This window comes from Bos indicus, chromosome 12 (assembly GCF_029378745.1).
Source record: "Bos indicus isolate NIAB-ARS_2022 breed Sahiwal x Tharparkar chromosome 12, NIAB-ARS_B.indTharparkar_mat_pri_1.0, whole genome shotgun sequence".
In the NCBI taxonomy this organism is placed as follows: domain Eukaryota; kingdom Metazoa; phylum Chordata; class Mammalia; order Artiodactyla; family Bovidae; genus Bos; species Bos indicus.
In genome coordinates this window covers 32,524,348-32,549,876 of record NC_091771.1, presented here as the reverse complement: position 1 = coordinate 32,549,876, position 25,529 = coordinate 32,524,348, and the positions used below count along the sequence as shown (strand labels likewise).

Here is a 25,529-nt window from a genome sequence, read left to right as displayed (position 1 = left end):
AGGGAGGACAGGACATTAGGAACAGTGACTGCAAAGGTATCTTGCCCTCTAAGATTCTATGACGTGAAAGTTAAATTTTTAAATTTGGGATTTGGGGAAAGACAACGCCACTAAATAAAGACAAATACATGCACGGTGCATGCTGAATAAACATAGGCACGGATGGAACACAGGTTTACACTTGTGGGATGCGTTCTGGGAAAATCTCTTTGGGCGACAGGAGTAGTCAACTTTTGAGGAAAAGCAGTAAGACAGCGCCCACGGTGTACATTTCTATTTCGTAAATGCATTTTAAGGAGGAAAAAAAAAAAACACACGAAACCCCACAGGCACAAATAGACCAACTTTAATAGATATTATTTTGTATTTATATAGCGCCTTCTTCAAGAACCTTAGATGCTTTACAGACATTGTATCTAATTAATCCCCACAACAACCCTGTGAGGTAGGTATTACTCCCATTTTACAAGATAGGGAGACTGAAGCACAGAGAGGTTAAGTGACTTGCCCAAGGTCACACAGTTAAATTCACTGAAGAGCCAGGACCTGAGCGCCTTAGCCTCCCGGCTCCCAGGTTAAATACCTCATGAGAGAAATCTTCAATGAAAAAGTAGCTTTAAAGAAAGTATCAAGAGTAGTATGTTATGGAAGTGAGGTCTTTCTACTGCCATCAAGGAAAGGAAAAAACTCTACACGGATGGTTAGAGGCGACGAGACCCATATATTACACACCCCCCCTTCTCCCTCTGCCTAGAGTCTCAGGGCTCCCGTCTCCAGCCAGCTTCTAAAGGTACCGCTGCCAAGGCAGAAGCCATATGACTTAGAAGTGAGACTTCATTTAGAATACTTACTTTCAGTTACGATAATTCATAGAAATTCTTATTCCAAAACACAAAATACGGGACAGCCATCCCAACAAACATGTACACAGTTGGACGGCAATCAGCACCGTGTACAACTGAAACCCGCCGCTCCTTTCAGTTGGTCAGCCAACACACACCCTCACGTCGCTTTCTAGACGCGTCACTTTTCTTTCTCTGTCTGCATTTCTCCCCCCAGCCCTAAACCCTTCGAGTTTTTAAAGCATACTGCGTTTCTGAGAAGCTTCGAGACATTGCATGTAGATGCAGCTGCACTTAAGAGGACAAAGTGAATGGAGAACCATCATGCCATTGTCCTGCCCCTGACAGGTCGTCCTATTAAACAGGGTGTAGATGTGAACAGTGTGCGACTACCATGGAACTCAAGAAAAATGTGAGAACTTGCTTTCATAGAAAATTTAACCTTGGCTTTTACTTTACTGTACTTTTTTTTTTTTAATGCAAAATGTAAAGTTTACAAACACAACACAGTATCCCAACGCTGTACCTTTATGCAAATGACTTCATCTATCTTTCTTCTACATGCTGCGGACCAGTGCAAGTTAAAGCTGGTTCAGCTTCACGTTACTCCTCGTCTCTGGACTGAAAGCTGCAGACCTTCAGCTTTAAATTACAAGACGATTTGGCTGAAGCCCTCAAAGCAAAAAAAATGTATGCACCTCCAGAGCTCTGACCTTGCCCACATTCTTGGTTGATTCTCTTGAGCCACACTGGTAGATTGGGCAGGCCATGTAATTTGTACGAAACCATCCCAGCCAGGGGTAAGGCTTTAGAAACTGTTATCTGCAAAAGCAATCTGTCAGAAGACACCATCATTTTCTCCTGGCACATATGTTTCAACAGTCCAATTAGCTAAGTGACCCTGTTAAAGATCTATTCATGGAACGAATAGGTGAAGTCATTTCCTGAGCTAAAAGATACAGATAATAAATGTTAATAATAGCAGCAGACAAAAACATTCTTCTTTGTTGCTTTTTTTTTTTTCAGATTCAACAGTATTAGTAAAATAACTTTAGAAAATTACAGCAATTAAAAAAAAAGATTACTGCCTTAAAAAGACTTGAATAAAGAACATCTAAGACCTGATTGCTATTATTTTGAATATATATTCAATTACTTTCTGCAAGTTACATTCGGCCACTGTCAAACAACTTACTGATGTATAGGAAAGTGTCAACTGCAATGGTTTACATACATCTTACATCACGCATGTCACTTCTTGAAACTCCCAACAGAATGAAGTCTTTACAAACACAAAGTTAAATTTCTAAACACTCTTCCAGTAAGATCTGTAAAGGTGGAAGGGGGGGAAAAAGGACTTGCTTTCAAAGTACTCCTGGTTGACCTCATTAATGCACTCCTCAAAAGGTCTGTCAGCTCCCCAGGAAGGCTGGGGTTGGGATGGTCACTTCTTTCCAGAATAAAGAACATCTGAAAATAAGGTAACTGCTGTGACATGAGTTTTCCAAACGTGACCTCAGGCTGAAACAGAGTACTGAAGAACCCTCAAGACTAGCACACCACTACCACACCAGGATTTCTTCCATCATTCCACAACAATAGGGAATTTTTTGATTATTTTTAAATTTTACTGAAATTAAAGCTGAATAAAACTTACAACTAGGAACAAATATTTAGAGCCAGAGATATCAGTTCCTCCTGGAAAAAGAATAATTTACCTTCTCTCACTGCAATTTTTCTTAGGGTAACTTATGATTTAAAATAGTTTAAAAATTCACCTTAAAAATAGAAACAAACGAAAGGATTCATTAAACTGACAAAAACTAATAAAAATATGCTCAAATTTACCAACAGAATCATGGGCACTTCATACAATACTTAGACTCTACCAGTTTTAAGTAAAATAAATAAGGAAAAAAATTATAATTACAAAGCCAGTCTTTCCCCTTGGGGAAACAAAAAGCCACTTTTGACCAATTGTTCCCTAGATATACATATACTGTATATGATTATAAGCTTCTTCAGAGAAGCAAACGTTATTTGCCTTCCTGACACTGGATTCTAGTATGTGTTAAGTCTCTTTACATCAGGAAGGCGACTCCAAGTGTTGGGCCCAAAAAGCATTTCCGGTTTACGCTCGAAAAGACTACCCAGTGTTCTCTCTCTACGTGTCCAACCCAGGCACGCGCGTGTGCGGCGTGTTCAGCATCACCTCCTGCCATCGTCAGTATAACCTCGCACAGACTCCCGTTTTCTCTGCTGCACCCCCAAGGAGCTCAATCACTACCGGTGCAATGAAGGAAGAGAAAATGCATGTTGGTTACTGGAAGGCTGTTTTACAAGAGGAGCTGGTATCTCTGATTTCACTGCCTTGTGCAGAGTTGCACAGACAGCATGATACCTGAGCGAATCAATCAACTACCAGGATAGGAAGAGCGTGTTAACCCACGGTCTTTGCTTTATTGTGTGCAAAGTGTGCTGCTGCCCCCCTGAGCTCCCTGCAGTTCTCTTTTCTTGGAAAAATCGGTGCTTGATCCTTTCCCAAATAACCAGAGAAGAAATGAGGCAGAAAGTCTCTCTTCACTGCGGTTCCCTCAGTCCCGGGACTGATAGAAAAGGATGTAGCCAGACTCAGAGTTCTTCGAGATATCTGATGTTAACCCGTAGAATTCTTCAATAGCTTGTGCATCTATTTTCTGCAAGGGAAAAAAACAAATGTCAGTAGAAAAATGAGCTCTTTGGACTCCTGGAATCCAGTAAAAGCTTCAACCTTTCTTAGGATAATGTCTTTCATTTTCTCATTTGTAAAACAGCTCTGCACAATCAGAATGGCTTGGATGATGCCCAGTATTGGTGAGAACGTGGAACGAATGGAACTGTCATTCATAGCTGGGAGCGCAAAACGGCACCAGACACAGACAAAATGCTTTCATCATCTTCTAAGCCTGAACATACCCTGTGACCCACCAACTCTATTCCTAGGCACAGGCCGAACTATAAGAAACAACGGATTGTCAACCATTTGGGATCTATGAACATGGCAATTTCATAAGGTCCAATCTAATATATACTCAAGAAAAAAATGAGTGCATATGATCAGTGAAAGACTTGTACGAGGGTAACCAAGGCAGTTTTATTTTAATAGTCATTAATGGACAAAAAGCCAAGTTTCTAACATGGTATATTTGTACAATGAAAAATTAGATAGCAATTTAAAAAAAGAACTACTACTGCAAGTAAGAAGAATGAACTGCATAAATACGAATGAGTGAAAAAAGACACCAAAGAAGTCATACTGGATGAGTCTACTTGTATTCAAACATAGACAAAATTAACCCCAGTAAAGATAATAAAATTAGAAATAGTGGGTTCCAGGGGATGGGGGAGGAAAGCTGTAGGTACTAAAGGGGAAGACGAATAAGAGAGCTTGTTGGGGTGGTGAAATACACTAGTTCTTGATCTAGATGGCAGTTATGTGTGTGCGCTCATGTGTGTGTGTTCACATGTAACAATTTAAACTCTTGCTTAACATCTGCATACTTAACTGTGTCTTATAGCTCAATAAATTATTTTTTTCATAGTGTAAGTTCTTTTTCTTAACTAGCTCTGTGGTTGAAAGATCTCACTTGTTTTATTCTAAACATTTTCAAGGCTACCTGACTGTTCCAGCAGCACTGGAACTGGGTATTAGGGACTGAGAAGTAGGAATTCGATTACAACCTGAAGACCTGTCATATACAATGAGAAGCTGGAAGGAAAAAGTCACGAGCAAGATACACACATAACTTTGAAGGAAAACAAGAAATCAGGAAACTACTTACTTCTACAATGTCGTCATCAAACAACAACCAAAAATCATGACTCTTAACTATTGCAATATAATGGCCTCGATTGGGACCACTAAAACAAAGAGAAATAAAAGTTAACTTTATACAAAGTTTATTAGTATTACTCTTCTTGTCCTAAATTCCATGTTCTGTAAAGGAGAAAAACTGAAACAGATAAAAATGTTCCTTACTTATTCTTTCCCCCCAAGAGATCAAGCTACATTGATTTGAACTGTCATTCGATTTTAAAATAATTTGTACTCTGCTTTGAGAGATATAACCAGTATTCTATTTATATAAAGCTATGCTATTAAAATTCTTTGTTGCCTTTTAAAATTATTATTTTTAAAGTAAAGTTCAAATTTGATTCTGCAAGAGACTTAAATAAAATTTTCTAGCATTTTTGTGGGGCAGGAGAGGCCAGAACACACTGAATTATAACTATAGAACAATGTACATAGAATTATTTCTGAGTCTTAACCCTTGGCAATAGTTTTTCTTGAGGAAAAAGTCCACATGATGCTTGAAAAAGATATTGAAACCTTGGATCTGCAATCAAGCTCCAACTTCATAAACTTCTCTAAACAAATAACTTATTTTTAGTATTATTAGTGCTAGTTTTAATTCTTAGCAACATGTAATTATTATAATTGCCTCTGCCTTTCATTTTAAATAAATCTGGGATACAGAATCTAGAAAAATGTAAAAATAAAGGTGGGGTTTTTTTGGTTTTTTTTTTTTTTGGCCATGCTGCATGGCCTGTGGGATCTTCATTCCCCAACCAGAGACTGAACTCGTGTCCCCCGCAGTGGAAGCGTAGAGTCCCAACCACCGGACCACCAGCCAATTCCCTAAAAGAAATTCTTTTTAAAGAACATATCAAAGATTTTTTTAACTTCTCCCAGTTATTTAAGTATGACTCACTAGAAAAGCTTATATAATTTTTAATTAAATTACAATTCTACCACAATTATTACATTATAGGCCTTGAAAAAATTTTCAACACAAATTATCCTTTATGGCTCTGAATACTATTTTAAAAGCAGCAACCTCAGATCTGAGAATAAGCTGCCTCCCAGTTTCTTTAGATCTTTGATCCCGTAGTTAAAATGAGTATCTTTGTTGAGAGAAAGATATGACGAGAGTACTTTTTCCCTGCAGAAGAAAACATCTCAAACTTAAAAAAAAAATCTTAATGCTAACATAAACCTCCAGTCTGATCATTACAGTAGAGTTCTGTAAGTTATCTGATACCGTTTTCCTCTGTTCAGATGTCATTACTTACTTTAGAAACAGAACGCTCCAAAAATGGAAAAGCAAGATTACTGCTGAGGATAAACGACAGGAAACGGGCTGACGCAGCCCACGGAGGTTAAAGACTGTAACAGGGTGGACCCCCCTCCCAGCTCTCTTGACATATTCTGAGCAGAAAGGTGGGAGGCAGGGACAGCTAACATTCTCATTATCTGGGATACAATACGCTGTTAGTACACGTTTCCAAACACCAGGGGAAATGGAGGAGTGTCTTGTTTTAAAATTATTACAAGAAGGGAATTTCTTGGTGGTCCAGTGGTTAGGACTTGCACTTCCACTGGCTGGGCCCTGGTTCAATCCCTGGTGAGGGAACTAAGATCCCACAAGCTGTACAGTACAGCCAAAGTATGTGTGTGTGTGTGTATATATATATATATATATATAAAATAAAATTAATACAGGAAATAGTAAACAGTCAATGAAGACTATATGTTCTAAACATAAATGTTGATTATGCAATGCTCTTGTGGTCTGAGAATCTTTTTGAGCTATTTTATGAATTAAGGTCTGTAGATGAGATAGTACACTAAATTAGCTAAATTTAGGAAACATACACACGGACTTATAAAATCGGAAAACTTATCTTTGAAGGTTATCTCCAAAGCCTTCTAAAAGTGTTTTTCATTATTATCAATATGATGAACATATCCAACTAGTCTCAGATTTTGTAAAAATAAAGAATTTATTTTATAAAATCTCTTTAAGCAGCATCTTTTTTCTTTTTTTTAACCAACAACCAAGAAAAACAAAAAAGAAAACTAACAGGACTTAAAAGTTCTCAGAGTAATATTTAGATGGTGGTGGTGGTGGTTTAGTCACTAAGTCGTTTCTGACTCTTTGCAACCCCATGGACTGTAGCCCGCCAGGCTCCTCTGTCCATGGGATTCTCCAGGCCAGAATACTGGAATGGGTTGCCATCCCCTTCCCCAGGGGATCGTCCCAACCCAGGAATTGAACCCGAGACTCCTGCACTGCAGGCAGATTCTTTACCAGCTGAGCTACGAGGGAAGCCCCTATTTAGATAATAAGAACAAATATCAGATCCAAGCAATAATGCACTATTTAAACAGATAAAAGCTTTAAGGAGGAAATGGTAAAATGGATCTGAAATACTCATTCTGAAATAAACTCATCTCGGTCCTAGAGCACCGGGGGTACAGGATCTCTGGCAGGCCCGCCTCTGAGTGGCTCTGGGGTGTCCTGTGCACACTGCCCGCCCCTGAGCCTCCCGCCGGCACGGCCCACACCCGTTACCTTCCACAGTGAACCACGACGGCCACGAGGTCGTACATTCTGTCAGGATTGGTCGCATCGCCTGAAGTGTTAAACAGACGAAGTTCTAAAGGAAAAACCACCCGGTAAGAAAGTTTTGTGTATCGATGAAGTTGATCCATATACTTAAATCTTTTCAGATGCAGAGCTAGAATCATGGGCAGCTTTTTCACTTTCATCCTGTCAGAATAAACATGAAGACAGAATCTCGTAACAGACATTCACCATGTACTTAAAAGAACTATCAAACTGCAGGATCCAATTAACCGTTGACAGTTTTATTAGCCCAGCACTGCCCACTTCCACGTTATTTCTACCTGTGCCTTTTTTAAGCTTTTTATTTTGTGTTGGGGTAGAACTGATTAATAATGCTGTGATGGTCTGAGGTGAACAGCGATCTCCTGTGACTCTTATATCAGCAGAGCAATATTCTGACAGTCTTAAGACGGCCCCGTCCCTCATCATCTCCAAACCACATAATGCAACGTGGAACTCCGTGTGGCTCCCAGACAGAGGTCTAGCTGGTTATTTTAAGAACTCTGAACTCCTGAAATAGAGGTCCCTTATGACAAGGCAGACTGCAGGCGATTCCTGCGTCTGGTAGAGGAAAAACCGGTTCCTAAACTCTGCTGAGCAGAGATTGAAATATATTTGTTCTACTCATCTATATAAGTCAGGAACAGACTGGGAACAGGAGAGAGAGAGAGAGAGAAGTGCAATGAAGACCAGCCACTCAGGCTGTTTCACAGACAGGATACAGCTCCTTACTGCGTGGATCCCAGAAAGGCAATAAAATAACCTGGAAACACAGGAATGAGGTTTCTACCTGTGAAGTCCAGGCCTCCTCATCCTCCACAATCCTGAAGACCCCCTCCATGCCATCTCCACTCCCCTATGTCACCGCATGGCAGCCTCTTCTTAAAAAAATTCTCCGCCAACGCTTTCCCGTCCAACAGAAACAGCTGTTCTCCTCCGTCCTCCATCAGCACTTTACAGACTCACTCTGTTTTGGTACAGTTTGCTACACTACAAAATACAGAGATGGTCGTGGTCTCTCTCTCTGTCTAGGGTTTGGACTCCGGGCAGACAGACACCATCTCTTTCATCGCATTTCTCCACCCCTAGTAACATGCCTGGCACAAGCAGGTACCTGACAAACAGTGCGGAACTGAATTCTGTACGTGTTCACGGAAGCAAAACACTTTTCATATTTTAAAAAAAATTTACTAAGCCACTGCCTCTAATAAAGTGAAAAAAAAATTATAGCCTTATTCGAAACCTGCATTCTGCATTCTACAGATCTTAAGTGTGGAGGAGCAGCTGATTATCCCAGAAATATTTATTAACCTGGCCAGTGGAAAACATCAGTGAAAATAAATGTAAAAACCTAATCTTTCCTGGAAAACCAGCCAGCCACAGGAACCAACAGTCTTTATGCCCTTTTCCTCAATAATTCCATTTCTAGAAATTAAATATATAACCTCAAATACAATATCCCTGAGCCCTCACTGAGACTGAGAAATAGGGATATTCATAATCTCAAAATACCTCCACACAAAATGCATACGAGTAACAAACTAGGGAGAAAGCACAGCTTAACACTGGGCGACAGCACCTCAGTCAAGTGACCAGAGAGAACGGTAGGAGTCACGGGACCTACAGAGTAGGCCCCAGACCGTCCTGGGAAAGACTGGCTATGGGGCTGACCCTCAGCTGGCATCTGGGAACCTGATCTGGGGGTGCTCCCGCTGTTCCCTAGCTGGTAAGCGGTTCTCGATGTGCCTGAACTTATGGTACAGATCATATGGTTTATGCTGAGCTCTTGCTTCCCTTCCAGGAGCCTGGAGTTTTGGTACAGGCCTGATGGCTTGGCGGGTGAAGAATCCGCCTGCGATGCATTAGACATAAGAGACTCAGGCTTGATCCCTGGGTCAGGAAGATCCCCTGGAGGAGGAGATGGCAACCCACTCCAGGATTCTTGCCTGGAGAACCCCATAGACAGAGGAGCCTGGCGGACTGTGGTCCGTGGGGCCGCAAAGAATTGGACACTGAGTGAGTGAGCGTGTATGCACACACACAGGCAGGGAATGCCTAGGTGACCTGCCCCCAGTAAATCTCGGGCACCACGCTGAGTCTGTGATGAGCTTCTCTGGGAGACAATGCTGCCACATTCGATGCTGGAGAAACAAGTGTGTCCAAGTGACTCCACGGGGACAGGACACCTGGCTTCCCCTTTGCTGATCGGACCTGTCACTGTTCCCTGTGACAAACCTTGGCTGTGAGCAGGACTATAGATGCTGAATCCTGTGAGTCCTTCTAGGGAAGCATCAAATCCAGGAGTGGTCGTGGGGCCCCGACACATGACACGCATCAAAATCGTGTATTTAAAAAGAACACAGCCTCACCTCTGTGTGATTCCTGCCCAGAATACATAATCTGAACCTCATCACATGAAAACATTAGATGGACCCAAAGAAGGACATTCTGTAAAGTAACTAACCTGTAATTTTTAAGTGTCAAGAGAGTGAAAGTCAAGCAAAGACTAATAAGGAACTGCTCCCGATGTAGAAAGACGACAGAGACACGAATGCTAAATGCAACGTGTGCTTCTGGACTGGACCCTTTTTTTCTATAAAGGACATTACTGGGACATCTGGTGATGCTAAAGGAAGGTCTATGACAACAGTAACACGTCAGTGCTGCTGTCCTGACGTGGCCGGACATGGTACAGGGGAAACGTCTCCGCTGGCAGGACACTGCTACCAAAGCCTCAGAATTGTGGGACATCACAGCAGGGACCCACTCTCAAATGGTTAAGGGTGAAAAAGCATTCTTGGTATATTGCTCACAAGACTTTTGAGGCTGCTTCAAAATAAAAAGTAAAATAATCAGGGTGATGAGGAGTCCCTTTTCTGATACCAGAATACGGTCTTCATGGTAACACACTGAGAAAAGGCATGAATCCTAGGAGGAACAGTGGAGATTGGAGTGGGCGTGAGGAAAGCACTTTCCCCCTCTTCTTTCCTCACCAAGAGAAAGCTTACACAACGAGGAGAGCTTCAAAGCAGAACCCTCTCACTGTGTTGGTTTATGGTGATTAAACACTCACCAAGTGTGGACAGTCAAGGCAGCACAGAGTTGAGCACTGTTTGCCTGGTAACCACCTAATGTGTTTGTCTAGTAATTACCTAATGAGTCTTAACGGTTGGTGATAAAACGAAGGATGATTACTCGATGTAAACTGCCAGAGATCACTTTTGGTTAGAACATCCATGGCCAAAGAATCACTATGAATTTCAGAAAACACTAAATTACCGTTTGTGTGCTTCCTGTTTGCTGCGACATTCTTCACAGTAATATTTGTATTCACTGCATAGAGTTTCTGTGTTGCTAAAACCCCTGTTGTAAAATTCAAAATAAATTAGTTTTGCCTATACCAGAAAATGATGTATTCATTTAAAGATATTCTAAAAACCAAAGATAATCATTAACTGTCAAAATAAATAATTCCATGCTTACCTTAAGCAGTGAGTAATTGATGTGTTTTGTTCCACGTCAACAGAAAGGTCTAAAAAATCTTCATCTTTGCTGCTTATCTGTAAAAATAGGAGAATTAATTACCGTTGATTTCTTTAGATATCAGGAAATTACTGCTTCAAAATGATAGAATTAAATGTGGGTTATTATCAGTATTATTAAATACATAAAGAACCTTTTCCCCCAAGTTGAAAAGAAACTACTTGAGTCATGCAAGTTTACAAAAGGACGCTGAATCAACACCCTTCATTATATTTAGAGGAAAATACCAAAGTGCACCTACGGCTGCTCTCCTTACTGGCAAAGGCTGGTGTGATGTGAAATCCTATCACTTCCCCGAATCCTGGTATGGGGGGTGGTTTAGTCACTCAGTCGTGGCCCACTCTTTCAACCCCATGGACTGTAGCCCGCCAGGCTCCTGTGTCCATGGTGTAAAGCATAAAACAAACTATGCCATATACAGTAATTCTTAAAAGAACACAGGACAAGGCTGAATGAGAATGGCTGGTAAAGGACATGATCTCTGTATTGTTTAATTATTTAAGAAAAAAACTACCATTTAAGAAAAAATGTTAGTCCAACATGCCAAATGAGCCTTCACTTATGACCTTCTTTCATTTACCCTCTGAATTTAACCATGTTCTGTTTGAACTATGAATAAATCATCTGTCATGATCTAAAGTTACTACTGATTCAGTGAACTGGAGTAGGACACATCCCTCATGCTGGCTGCCTCCCTCGACAGGATGCAACAGGAGGGACGTCAGACTCGTGCCCGGGACCCCTCACCACCACACGACTCTACACGCACAGATGGTCTGTGATGACTTTCTCGATACGACACCAAAAGCATTTAAAGAATATCAAAAGCATTTCCATGAAGGAAAACAAACAAACAAACTGGACTTTATTAAAATTTAAAATTAAAACATTAAAAACTTCTGATCTGCCAAAGGCATGGTTCAGAGAAAGTAAAGATGAGCCACAGGCTGGGAGAAATCCTTGCAAATGACACAGCTGACAAAGGCCTGGTATCTAAAATGTACAAAGTACTCCTAAACCTCAACAACTAGAAAACAAACAACCTGATTTGAAAAATGGGCCAAAGACTAGTACTAATACCTCAGCAAAGAAGATATATAGATGGCAAACGGGTGCATGTAAAGATGTTCCACATTATATGCCATCAGAGAAATGCAAATTAAAACAAGACAACACTACACACCTATTAGAACAGCCAAAATCCAAAACACCGACATCAGCATGTGCTGACCAGGACGTGGAGCAGCAGGAACTCTCCCTCATTGCTGGTGGGAATGTGAATGTAGTTCCTTCCAAAACTAAACGTACTCTTCCTACCACACGATCTAGCAACTGCGCCCCTGACCACTAACTGAGGCACTGAAAACACATCCACACAAAATCCTGCACATGCCTGTTGAGAGCAGCTTTATTCATAATTACCAAAACAAGCAACCGAGATGTCCTTCAGTAGGTGAATGGATAAACTCTGGTACATCCAGACAATAAAATGTAATTCAGCAATAAAAAAAAAAATGAGCTATCAAGCTGTGAAAAGACGGGCGGGAACCTTAAATACCTACTGCTGAGTGCAAGAAGCCAATCTGAAAAGGCCACGTGCTCTACGATTCCAACCCCGTGGCACCTGGAAAGGGCAAACTATGGAGGCAGTAAAATGACCAGCGGCCGACAGGGGCTGGGGCGGGGGGAGGCACAAATACACGGGGCACAGAGGGCCGTCAGAGCAGCGAGACTACTCTGTACGACACTGCAGTCACAACACAGCCCTCCTGTTCAACATGAAGTCTCCGCACAGTTCACACCGCAGCGAGTGTTCCTCTGCCGGCTCAGGGTTCAGTCAACAAGAGACAGCTGAGAGGCTCGTCGGTCACAGGCACCACAACTCTCAAGCTCACTCTCACATTCATCTTCAAAGAACTTTTAACACGATGGGTTAGATGTGTTCTATACGACATTTGATGATATACTTACAGTTTCACAAGTAAGACACCTGGTTTCATTAGTCAGTGTTCCCTGAAAGATCTCATGAACCCATGTTGGGTCTGGTGTGCTGTTATTTTCACTGTCGATGTTACCGTTAGGCAAACGACCATTTTGTTTCTCCTGCTTTCTCTCTTCTTGTAAAATATCAGCAATGGTGTTTAGTAGGTAGTTTAGGAATTCGTGGGCATCTTGCTGCATGTAGTTGTCAAAGAGCTCTAAAAATAATGATACACAGAGAATTATTTCAGAATGAATAACTTCATTAAAAAAACTAAATTAAAAAAAGTATATCTAGTATTCTATCAGAATTACATAAAATGTTTGGGACTGTTAGTAATGAACAAGAAACAGGTACCTTTCACATATACAAATTATGACTCAAATGTGGGGAAAATAAAGTTATGATGAATAAAAGTCTTCTGCTGCTGCTGCTAAGTCACTTCAGTCGTGTCTGACTCTGTGCGACCCCATAGACAGCAGCCCACCAGGCTTCCCCATCCCTGGGATTCTCCAGGCATGAGTACTGGAGTGGGGTGCCATTGCCTTCTCCAATGCATGAAAGTGAAAAGTGAAAGCAAAGTCGCTCAGTCGTGTCCAACTCTGTGCAACCCCATGGACCGCTGCCTACCAGGCTCCTCCGTCCATGGGATTTTCCAGGCAAGAGTACTGGAGTGGGGTGCCATTGCCTTCTCCAAAAATCTTCTAAAAAATACTAATTGATCAAAAAAGAGAAAACCTATCCTCATACATAATGTATTGAGGTGGTAAGAATCAACTGCTTTTTATTAGTTCACTTAATCTATTGTCCCGTAAATACTACAAAAAGGCAAAATGGTTGTCTGCGGAGGCCTTACAAATAGCTATGAAAAGAAGAGAAGTGAAAGGCAAAGAAGAAAAGGAAAGATATACCCATTTGAATGCAGAGTTCCAAAGAAGAGCAAGGAGAGATAAGAAAGCCTTCCTCAGTGATGAATGCAAAGAAATAGAGGAAAATAACAGAATGGGAAAGACTAGAAATCTCTTCAAGAAAATTAGAGAAACCAAGGGAACATTTCATGCAAAGATGGGCTCAATAAAGGACAGAAATGATATAGACCTAACAGAAGCAGAAGATATTAAGAAGAGGTGGCAAGAATACACAGAAGAACTATACAAAAAAGATCTTCACAAAAAAGATAGTCATGATGGTATGATCACTCACCTACAGCCAGACATCCTGGAGTGTGAAGTCAAGTGGGTCTTAGGAAGCATCACTATGAACAAAGCTAGTGGAGGTGATGGAATTCCAGTTGAGCTATTTCAAATCCTAAAAGATGATGTTGTGAAAGTGCTGCACTCAATATCCCAGCAAATTTGGAAAACAGCAGTGGCCACAGGACTGGAAAAGGTCAGTTTCCATTCCAATCCCAAAGAAAGGCAATGCCAAATAATGCTCAAACTACTGCACAATTGCACTCATCTCACACACTAGTAAAGTAATGCTCAAAATTCTCCAAGCCAGGCTTCAGCAATATGTGAACTGTGAACTTCCAGATGTTCAAGCTGGATTTAGAAAAGGCAGAGGAACCAGAGGTCAAATTGCCAACATCTGCTGGATCATGGAAAAATCAAGAGAGTTCCAGAAAAACATCTATTTCTGCTTTATTGACTATGCCAAAGCCTTTGACTGTGTGGATCACAATAAACTGTGGACAATTCTGAAAGACACGGGAATACCAGACCACCTGACTTGCCTCCTGAGGAATCTATATGCAGGTCAGGAAGCAACAGTCAGAACTGGACATGGAACAACAGACTGGTTTCAAATCGGGAAAGGAGTACGTCAAGGCTGTATACTGTCACCCTGCTTATTTAACTTATATGCAGAGTACATCATGAGAAATGCTGGGCTGGATGAACTACAAGCTGGAATCAAGATTGCCAGGAGAAATATCAATAACCTCAGATATGCAGATGACACCACCCTTATGGCAGAAAATGAAGATGATCTAAAGAGCCTCTTGATGAAAGTGAAAGAGGAGAGTGAAAAAGTTGGCTTAAAACTCAACATTCAGAAAACTGAGATCACGGCATCCGGTCCCATCACTACATGGCAAATAGATGGGGAAACAATGGAAACAGTGACAGACTTTATTTTTAGGGGCTTCAAAATTACTGCAGATGGTGACTGCAGCCATGAAATTAGAAGATGCTTACTCCTTGGAAGAAAAGATATGATCAACCTAGACAGCATATTAAAACGCAGAGACATTACTTTGCCAACAAAGGTCCATCTAGTCAAGGCTATGGTTTTTCCAGTACTCATGTATGGATTTGAAAGTCGGACTATAAAGAAAGCTGAGTGCTGAGGAATTGATGCTCTTGAACTATGTTGTTGGAGAAGACTCTTGAGAGTCCCTTGGACTGCAAGATCAAACCAGTCCATCCTAAAGGAAATCAGTCCTGAATAGTCATTGGAAGAACTGATGCTGAAGCTGAAACTCCAATACTTTGGCCACTTGATGCGAAGAACTGACTCATTGGAAAAGACCCTGATGCTGGGAAAGAATGAGGGCAGGAGGAGAAAGGGGATGACAGAGGACGAAATGGTTGGATGGCATCACCGACTCAATGGACATGAGTTTGAGCAAGCTCTAGGAGTTGCTGATGGACAGGGAGGCCTGGCGTGCTGCAGTCCATGGGGTCACAGAGTCAGACACGACTGAGCAATAGGACTGAACTGATAAATACTACAACAGGGAAAGTTTTAAAGCGGAAAGTGGACCTTGTGGCAGTGCCAGGGCAAATGTATACGAATCACAGAGGAAGCCTTGAACATGATAAATCACTGGGCCACACAGCCCCGTGTACACGCTCTGCCAGAGTCAGGTGAGGCCTGGAACCTGCACTTCTCCAAGCTCCTCCAGGTGATTCTGCTGTGCAGTCAGGTTTAGGGAACAAAGGCATCATGGAAAATATATTTAATCCAGAGAATCTCTAAGGGCCCTTCCAAAGACCTGTAACTCCGTGGAACGTCCCCTGTAGCTACTCAAATGAGTCCTGTCATGGAAACACTAAGCACTTGACCTGTGCTCACATGATGTACCCTGAGCCTGGAGAGGAAGACCTTCCAGGGCAGGGCCTAATGCCATCTTCCTAACAACCCCGTGACACCGCTATTAGCAGTATTTAACAAGTGAGGAAATGGAAGAGAGTGGTAAAGACACTGCCAGGAATCGGCAGGACCAGGACTCAAGGCAGGCCGTTTGGCCCCACCCAGGGGACTCGGGCAGCCAGGCCACCTGGCCACACAGGCATCTGTATCCAGCCAACAAGATGCACTCAGACCACCACCCCACCAGGAAGTTTCACCTCCAGACCTTATACAAGTTCAGGAAGTTTACAGTTTACATTTTCAAAATGATAGAATAGAAACCGATTAGAAAATCGAGGGAAAGCCTCCCTAAGACACAAGGAATTTAAAAATTACATTTTAGAAGGGCTGCAGATATGACCACATAAGACTAAGTTCTACACATTAGAAATTATTTAAAAATTTTAAGATGGTGAAACCTGAAAGGTATGAACATCTTCAACATAAAAAGAATTTATACAAAAGACAAAGTCAGCAAAAGACTTGAAATCAACAACTTATAGAAACAAAATTTTAAAGGTTAAATAAAATACATGAAAAAACATTCAACCCCATGGTAAACCAAAGAGGTCATTTGGCATTTCTTGAATGAATGAATGAACAGACCACAGGCCCTGAAACAGTGAAGGTGACATAAGAAGAACAGATTTGACCCCCAACAGCAATGTGAATGCTGCACATTGCTACAAGCCAGCTGTTCTGACTTCAAGCCACCTTAGGAGAGGTGGCCCTCTGCACAGGTGAAAACCCATGTAAAACCATAGTCGGCCCCTTGTATGTGAGGACCCTCCGTACCTGGTCACGCACCTGTGGATTTAAGCTGCCACAGACGATGCAGGGCTCTAGTATTGACTACTGAAAAAATCCTCGTACAAGTGGACCTGTGTAATATAAACCCATGCTGTCCAAACGTCAACTGTACATGAGCTTTCTACCAGGACAAAATTTTTTAAGTGTCCCACCAACACAGACTAAAAAAAACAACAACTCTCCGAGAAGACCTGAATCACTCTCATTCTAACAGAGTTGTACTTGGCTTTCTCACCACAGCAGATACTCGACACATCTGGAATTTAAGACAGTAAGTAGGTTTAGCTTTGAATCAGGGAAATATTTTAAAAAGTGCTTTTGTGAGCAATTAATCTATTTGTATATGGAGAAAATGAACAAAACTTTTAACATGGTTATCAGATTAATAAAGAGTAACCTATAATTATATTATTCCAGCATCTTCATATGTTTTAGGAAATTCAGTATGACCCATGCTTTTCTCGATTCATGTGACAATGAACAGTTCAACTGAGTTAAGGGCAGGACTCCCCATTAATAACCAACCTTAGAAACTTCTCAAATTATATGTCTATGGGCATCATTATATTCGAGAGATAACAAATGAAACTAAAAATAACACCCAATTTTCTTTCTACAGTGACTGAAATGCCTAATTCCAAGCAAATAAGCAAAAAGAATTCCACACGTTTCTCAAGTCCATCCGAGCTTCCCGAGGCGGTTCACCACCCTGGACAGACGCTGGGCTCAGACGTCAGGGAGGACACGGGCCTGACAGGTCACCGTAACATCCCTGAGTGCCAGTGACATTAAGGCAACTGAGGAAGTAGTGACTAATGATGAGCTTGCTAGGGAAATCAAATGAAAACTATTTGAAGAGAGAAAAGGGAAGTGGGGGTGTAGCCAGTAACTATTTTTAAAAGGGTGGGGTGGGGTAGGGGGTGGAGTTAAAACCATATATCTAAGCCAGAAAGTTTCATTTATTGTGTTGGCGCTTTCCTTTGCCTGGGGTATGTCTTTTAGCATCAGTTTTTGTTTTTTTTTTTTTTCATGGCTAAAGTGGGGGAAATATAATGGCCTTTCATCAGGTTATTGTAAGGATCAAATGAGTTAATATGCATAAAAAGCATTACCAAAAAAAACACAAATGAACAGTAATTGGAAAAAAAAATCAACAAAAAAACTGCAGAAGACCCCACAACTTTTCTTTTTTCAATATTTGGGTGCACCAGGTCTTAGCTGTAGCATGCAGGATCTAGTTCCCTGATCAGGGATCAAACCCAGCCACCCCCAACCCACCCACCCCCGCCCGCACTGGGAGCCTGGAGTCTTAGCCACTGGACCACCGGGGAAGTGGCCCCCAACAACTTTCCTTGATCAAAGAGCCAAGTAGGCAAAAAAAGAGAAATGACGATTTCTCATATCCGGGCATACAGAATTTAATCTCTGTACAGCACACTTCAGACGGCAGCCACACCTCACAGGAACCCAAGTGACTGTGTCCTCACTGAGCCGGCTGGCGCTGCCTTCCAGGCAGGAACACCGCCTTTGGCTTCTCAGAAGCCACTGCACCATCAGGCGTGAGGACGCCCAGCCAACGCTTGCTGCACCCGACCGTCCTGTTACCTCAGCAGCAGGTTGAGAAGCAGAAGAGTTATTTACCATTTTCTTTCCGCAATCTTGTTATGAACTTCTTAGGAGGTATGACTCCAACCTTCTTCTTCTGGGTGGCGATGCTGTGGAAGAGGTCTGCTAAGCACGTGAGAAGGCTCTCCTTCTTCCGGGGCTGACTCTTATATGCGAGAACTTTTTCCCGAAATGGACGACAGAAGTAAAGTGCCTGAAGAACTGAATTGCAGTAGCAGGTATTCCCAAACTAGGATAGAAAAAGAAGAAAAAAAAATTTTTTTTGGTTAAAATTGGGGGTAAAACAATTTCCAGAGAAAGAATTTCCAAGCCTAGAGTTGTTGAGAGAAGAGAAAGAGCAAGATAGCGAATATTTATGATCCTCATAAATCAAAAGGTACCCGAGGGTACAACTGTGGTGTTGGAGAAGATGCCTGAGAGTGCCTGGACTGCAAGGAGATCCACCCAGTCCATCCTAAAGGAGATCAGTCCTGAATATGCATTGGAAGAACTGATGCTGAGGCTGAAGCTCCAATACTTTGGCCACCTGATGCGAAGACTCATTTGAAAAGACCCTGATGCTGGGAAAGATTGAAGGCAGCCGGAGAAGGGGACGACAGAGGATGAGATGGCTGGATGGCATCACCGGCTCAATGGACGTGAGTTTGAGTGAACTCTGGGAGTTGGCGATGGACAGGGAGGCCTGGCATGCTGCAGTCCATGGGGTCACAAAGAGTTGGACACAACTGAGCGACTGAACTGAACTGAGGGTAAAAATAATTGTCCTGACTGCAAATTAGAGATTTTAACATTAAATGGATGCTCTTGACATCAGTTTCAGGTTAAAATGGAAGAAAGATACATGCGATAAATTTGGCCTTTATGACCACTGAGTTAAAGAACTACAGTTTAAATAGTGAAATTAGATAAGGTTTAGGATTCTGGAGTGGAGAAGGAAATGGCAACCCACTCCAGTGTTCTTGCCTGGAGAATCCCAGGGATGGGGGAGCCTGGTGGCCTTCCGTCTCTGGGGTCGCACAGAGTCGGACATGACTGAAGCGACTTAGCAGCAGCAGCAGCAGGATTCTGGAGAATTTTTTTCTTTTCCAATTCTCACTGTTTTGATAGTATCGGTTGTATAAGAACTATTTTCTATACTGTACATTTAAAAATATAACTCTCAAAAATTCTTTTATAAAAACATAATAGTGAAGTTTACTATCAAGTTCTTCAGGGCCATCCAAAAAATAAAAACAGAAAATAAGAAAAAAACAGGATACTCTGAAGTATTAGATGAAAGAATCAACAGTGTGACAGCCTAACCACTGACATGCTGAAATGCCAGGTCACTGGCATTTCGTGCTCAATCCATCAGGAGGACGTGGACTCGCTCTGGAGTTGAATCCTGAATGTCTGCGCCACCTCTCACTGGCCGTGTGGCCTGGAGCAGGCGACCATGAGTCACTCAGCTTCAGTTTCCTTCTTTTTTTTTTTGGCCTTGCCCCAAGGCACGTGGGATCTTAGTTCCCCGACTAGGGATCAAACCTGCACCCTTGCATTGGAGACACAAAGTCTTAACCACTAGACGCCAGGGAGGCACGAGTTTCCTTCTATTTAATGACAAGGGAGGAAACAGTCTTACTTTACAAACAGAAGAACACAGAGCTTGACAAATATTTTCTGCCTTCCTTCTTCCTTCCCGTGAATAGACAATGACGTGAAAAGCAGGCTAATAAAACACCTGGAAGTCACTCAGGGAGGATCCAAGGAGTACACAAGGACCGAGGACAGTTCTCAGAGCACTGTCCCAGGGTAAGGTCCTGCACGCGAAACTCTAACAGGCTACCTGCAGAGGAGTGCTGAAGAATGCAACCTTCAACTATGTCCATAAACACATGCACACGTCCGCTGATATTTTAAAATTAGGAAGGCTAAATCAAAAGCTAATATAAATGATTATTTATAGAGAGAAGGAAAAGAGGAGAGAGCAATGAAAGTGAGACTGCTGTGCATGTACATGGTTATAAGAAGTTTCTTTTGCACCCATATTTTTAAGAAAAGATTTATTTGGCTGCCCTGGGTCTCAACTGAGGAACACAGGATCTTTAGTTACAGCATGCAGACTTTCAGGTGCAGCATGTGAGATCTAATTCCCCAACCAGGGATCGAACCTGGGCCCTCTGCACTGGGAGCTCAGAATCTTAGCCGCTGGACCACCAGGAAAGTCCCTGTATCCATATTTTTAAAAAATTAAATTAAAACAGGAAGAAAAAATAAATTCCTAAAATCAAAAATAAACAGAAATAAACCTAAATGTCTATCAAATTGATGGCAGAATTACTTAAAGAATGACTTCAAATGACTTTAAAGCACAGGATGGGTTTTTACTATCAACGCCTTCCTAGGGAAGTTACCAAGCCACTCTCTTTATCGGTTTCCTCATCTGTAAATGACGTTTATAACAGCACCAACCTCTACAATCTTGTGAAGAAGTAACTCAATGATCTGCATGAAGAACTTAGTGTGGTTTGGCATACCTCATCACTACATGGTTATTTTTGAAACAACCTTTTTGAGTCATCTGTCCCTTTTGGAAAATTAGCTTAGCTGAAACAGATTAAATCCTATAATCCCCAGGTCTACACTTAAATCATGATAGATGGCAGCAGCACAAATAAACCAGAGGGGTGGTACCATCAGCCTGCAGCACTGTGCAACTTGAAGTGATACAGAGCCATCACATGTGTGGACAGAGTACGGGTGCCAGCATTGTCCATTTATTAAGAATCAGCAAAGCTTAATCTATCTTTCATTTTTAGGTAAAAATGAACATTAGCAGTGCTCATACTTTTGCCCCCACCCGCCAATGAATCATCTTACATATTCCATTTGGAAACTACTGGTTTTAACCACTATTATGTCAACAGAATGTCAACAGAATGTTTTAAATGGCTAACTGCTCCACTGTCACCCACGCTGGTTGGTGACGATGCCTGTCCCATGAACATCCCCTTCTAAGGGAAGACCCTCTTCTCCCCACAATTTCTGTTCAGGTACATCCCCAACCACCTGCTCCCTGCAGCCAAGGGTACCTAATCCAGATTCTCAGGGACATTGTTCCTCCCCCTCACCTGACCCCCATCCTGACCCCCTTTCTGACCTGCCCCCCCCACCTACTCCCCCCTACTCACCTGCTCCTCCCCCCTTCACCTGCTGCCCAGCCCCAGGCCTCCTCACAGGAACTGACTTCTCTATGCAAATTCTGTAAGGGGGTCAGTCACAAGCCCTTCTGCAGATGCTGCCACAGGGTCAGGCACTTGATCCAGTCTGGCCCGAGTTCTTTGGTCAGGTTTGATATGAACAGTCTGCGATCTCTGATAATATAGGCTTTGAGCAGCCTAAGGACACCAGGTGGGAAGAAACTAATGGAGAATGAAATCAACACAAAAGAAAACAGAACCAAGAGACATCAGCCTGCTCAACCCTGTAACCTGCAAATGGTAAGTTTCATTTTTATTTCTCTTTCCTCCATGGTGACCCTTGTTCCCTGCATTCAGAGTTCCAACTAATGACTACTATCAGTTCAGGTTAGAGAAAGCCTTTTATAAGATGGTTCAGCCTCACAAAAAGATTCATTAATCCCAACCGACTTGTGTTTGGGGGCTTATGTATTAGAAAGTTAAAATGATTCTCGAAAGGCTGCTAAAAACGGAGCAACTGCACAAAACGTAGGAAAAAGACACTAGCAGTCTAAATGACTCTTCACTCAACTTCACTCGACTAAGTATTTATTGGCTACAAGATATAAAGGGGAAAAGGCAAGTTGGCTGATCAGATTAAAACCATTTGTTTTCAAAGAATTCAGCTAACTGCACAAACAGCCGACATGAAAAAGAGGGATTTTACAGCAAGAGAAAGCACCCAAAGGCTCCTCCGCCTCTCGAGATGGTTTCTGCACTCCCCTGTACCCCACCAGGCACACCCATATTTCTCCTGACATCCTGCAACATCAGAAATACTAACGTACCCACAAGGGTTAACTCAATAGGAAACCCCCACTATATGTATTATGCAAATCACAGGGATAGACATCAGAGTTATCAGGAAGAGTCAACTGACATGAAAGCTATCATTTGCGAAAATGTTCCTCCAAGATAAAAATATCTACAACTGAAAGTAATGGAAACTAGATTGTTATTAACAAAGTGAAGAGTAACCACTCTGAATTTTCTGGTAGGTTAATTAAACTATGGGGTTTTTTTCCTTCTCTTCATTAAAAAAAAAAGTCTACTTTTCTAATTGCCCAAATGCACAGACAGTTTCCCAAAAGCAAATGCCTTTGAGTGATTCTAGTACTTTACTAGTCGCAAAAAGGGATTCAATCAGGAAGACCTAACAGGAACTCTTTTCAGTATTCGCTTTCAGTATTCGCTTTTTGTAAGGTTGATTAAAATGAACCTGGAAATGCACACTTTGCTAGAACAGACTGATTAGAAGAAAACAGACACGTGCCTCATTTTAACAGAATCCAATTATTAGGAAAGATTAACCACCAAGTTCCTAAAGCAGCTGCATTCCGTGTTGTTTATAAACACTAACGACTTGGCAAACAGGCATAGGGTCAGGAGGAAAATGTTCAAATGTTCACCTCTGAATTAACTAAGCCATCTCCCCAGCTTCTCAGAGCTCCAACCTTAGTTTTTAAGGGACTCTATAAATAGTGTGATAACTCCAAATAAAAAAGGAGAAGAAAACTAGAGAGAAGGGTGATGACAGTGTAAGAGTTAGAAATAGAGCTCATGGAAAACGGTTCAAGGCACACAACACAGCTGTAAAGTGGCCCAAGACCACAGATCACAGGAGCGTGTGTCGCTGTCCCAGGTCAGCTGAGCCTGCTCTCACCACCACTGATCTCTGAGCAGAGTTCGAGGTGCTCATTAACCCTTCACAGCCGGAGCCCTGGTTACCTCAGGATCTCAGGGATCTCAATTCTTCATCACTGTAACAAGGCACAGAGATCGGAAATTCCGGCTTTCCTTGGCTTTACTGGAACCTCATTTATTCAGCTTCAGGGAGAAACACAAACTCCACCTTCTGAATTTAGACTGGTGCATACGAAGTAATAAAAATGATACCTTCTTAGAAACTTTTGGTAACACAATCAACAATGGTTTTTGGTATCATATTGAGTTAAAAACATTAGCAGAAAAAAAAAAAATACCACAGAGCTTTGTGCTTAGTCGTGTCCAACTCTTTGAGACCCCATGGACTGCAGCCCACCAGGTCCCTCTGTCTTTGGGGATTTTCCAGGCAAGAATACTGGAGTGGGTTGCCATGCCCTCCTCCAGGGGATCTTCCTAACTCAGAGATCGAACCCAGGTTTCCCGCATTGCAGGCGGATTCTTTACCAACGGAGCCACTAGAGAAGCCCCACAGAGCTTTAGGACTCATATCGTATCAAGTATGTTGTTTTACTTGTTTGGAGGTTATTTGCAAAAAAGTTACTTAGGCACAAAAGGCAGAAGGCTGGAATGCTTACACAGGACAAGCTAAAGGTAAGATAGCCTTCAATATAGAAAACACTACTGTTCTAAAGAAGAGAGGTTCTCCCGGGACACTAACAATGGGCACAGCTTTACGACAGTTCAAGACACAAATGAGCTTTGGGGTCTGAACCAGGTAAGAGTGGTTCCCACAGAAAAGGAGCAGTGAGACTGAAGAAAATAGGGTCTGCTCCCCCAGAACTGAAATGAGGCTTCTGATCGCTAGGCAACTCTATATGTAAGTGCAAGCATTTCAGATACTATACAGAAGTCGAGGCTAGACTTCTCAATAACCAAGGGAAATTAAATATTCATTTAACTCTCTTCCCCACGAAACCCCAAATAAAATGACAGTAAAAGAATAGATTATTATTATTTGTAGACTTTTGGATCGCAGCCATTCTGACTGGTGTGAAATGGTACCTCATAGTGGTTTTGATTTGCATTTCTCTGATAATGAGTGATGTTGAGCATCTTTTCATGTGTTTGTTAGCCATCTGTATGTCTTCTTTGGAGAAATGTCTATTTAGTTCTTTGGCCCATTTTTTGATTGGGTCATTTATTTTTCTGGAGTTGAGCTGTAGGAGTTGCTTGTATATTTTTGAGATTAGTTGTTTGTCAGTTGCTTCATTTGCTATTATTTTCTCCCATTCTGAAGGCTGTCTTTTCACCTTGCTAATAGTTTCCTTTGATGTGCAGAAGCTTTTAAGGTTAATCAGGTCCCATTTGTTTATTTTTGCTTTTATTTCCAATATTCTGGGAGGTGGGTCATAGAGGATCCTGCTGTGATGTATGTCAGAGAGTGTTTTGCCTATGTTCTCCTCTAGGAGTTTTATAGTTTCTGGTCTTACGTTGAGATCTTTAATCCATTTTGAGTTTATTTTTGTGTATGGTGTTAGAAAGTGTTCTAGTTTCATTCTTTTACAAGTGGTTGACCAGATTTCCCAGTACCACTTGTTAAAGAGATTGTCTTTAATCCATTGTATATTCTTGCCTCCTTTGTCAAAGATAAGGTGTCCATATGTGCGTGGATTTATCTCTGGGCTTTCTATTTTGTTCCATTGATCTATATTTCTGTCTTTGTGCCAGTATCATACTGTCTTGATAACTGTGGCTTTGTAGTAGAGCCTGAAATCAGGTAGGTTGATTCGCTGGAGAGGGTGTGGAGAAAAGGGAACCCTCTTACACTCTTGGTGGGAATGCAAACTAGTACAGCCACTATGGAGAACAGTGTGGAGATTCCTTAAAAAACTGGAAATAGAACTGCCTTATGATCCAGCAATCCCACTGCTGGGCATACACACTGAGGAAACCAGAAGGGAAAGAGACACGTGTACCCCAGTGTTCATCACAGCACTGTTTATAATAGCCAGGACATGGAAGCAACCTAGATGTCCATCAGCAGATGAATGGATAAGAAAGCTATGGTACGTATACACAATGGAGTATTACTCAGCCATTAAAAAGAATACATTTGAATCAGTTCTAATGAGGTGGATGAAACTGGAGCCTATTATACAGAGTGAAGTAAGCCAGAAGGAAAAACACCAATACAGTATACCAACACATATATATGGAATTTAGAAAGATGGTAACAATAACCCTGTGTACGAGACAGCAA

General features: G+C 41.8%; 1 protein-coding gene across 2 annotated transcripts in view; it reads right to left on the bottom strand.

The window, feature by feature from the left end:
- Positions 1-330: 330 nt before the first annotated feature.
- USP12 (ubiquitin specific peptidase 12) overlaps positions 331-25,529 on the bottom strand; it is a 59,924-nt gene continuing 34,725 nt past the window's right edge. For both annotated transcript variants that reach the window (XM_070800254.1, XM_070800253.1), the window contains exons 3-9: positions 18,402-18,615; positions 12,806-13,032; positions 10,775-10,851; positions 10,571-10,654; positions 7,238-7,435; positions 4,664-4,742; positions 331-3,538 (exon numbers count right to left, since the gene is read on the bottom strand). In XM_070800254.1, coding sequence (XP_070656355.1) covers positions 3,437-3,538; positions 4,664-4,742; positions 7,238-7,435; positions 10,571-10,654; positions 10,775-10,851; positions 12,806-13,032; positions 18,402-18,615 — 981 coding nt within the window. In that variant the 3' untranslated portion in view covers positions 331-3,436. The remainder of the gene's footprint in view (positions 3,539-4,663; positions 4,743-7,237; positions 7,436-10,570; positions 10,655-10,774; positions 10,852-12,805; positions 13,033-18,401; positions 18,616-25,529) is intronic.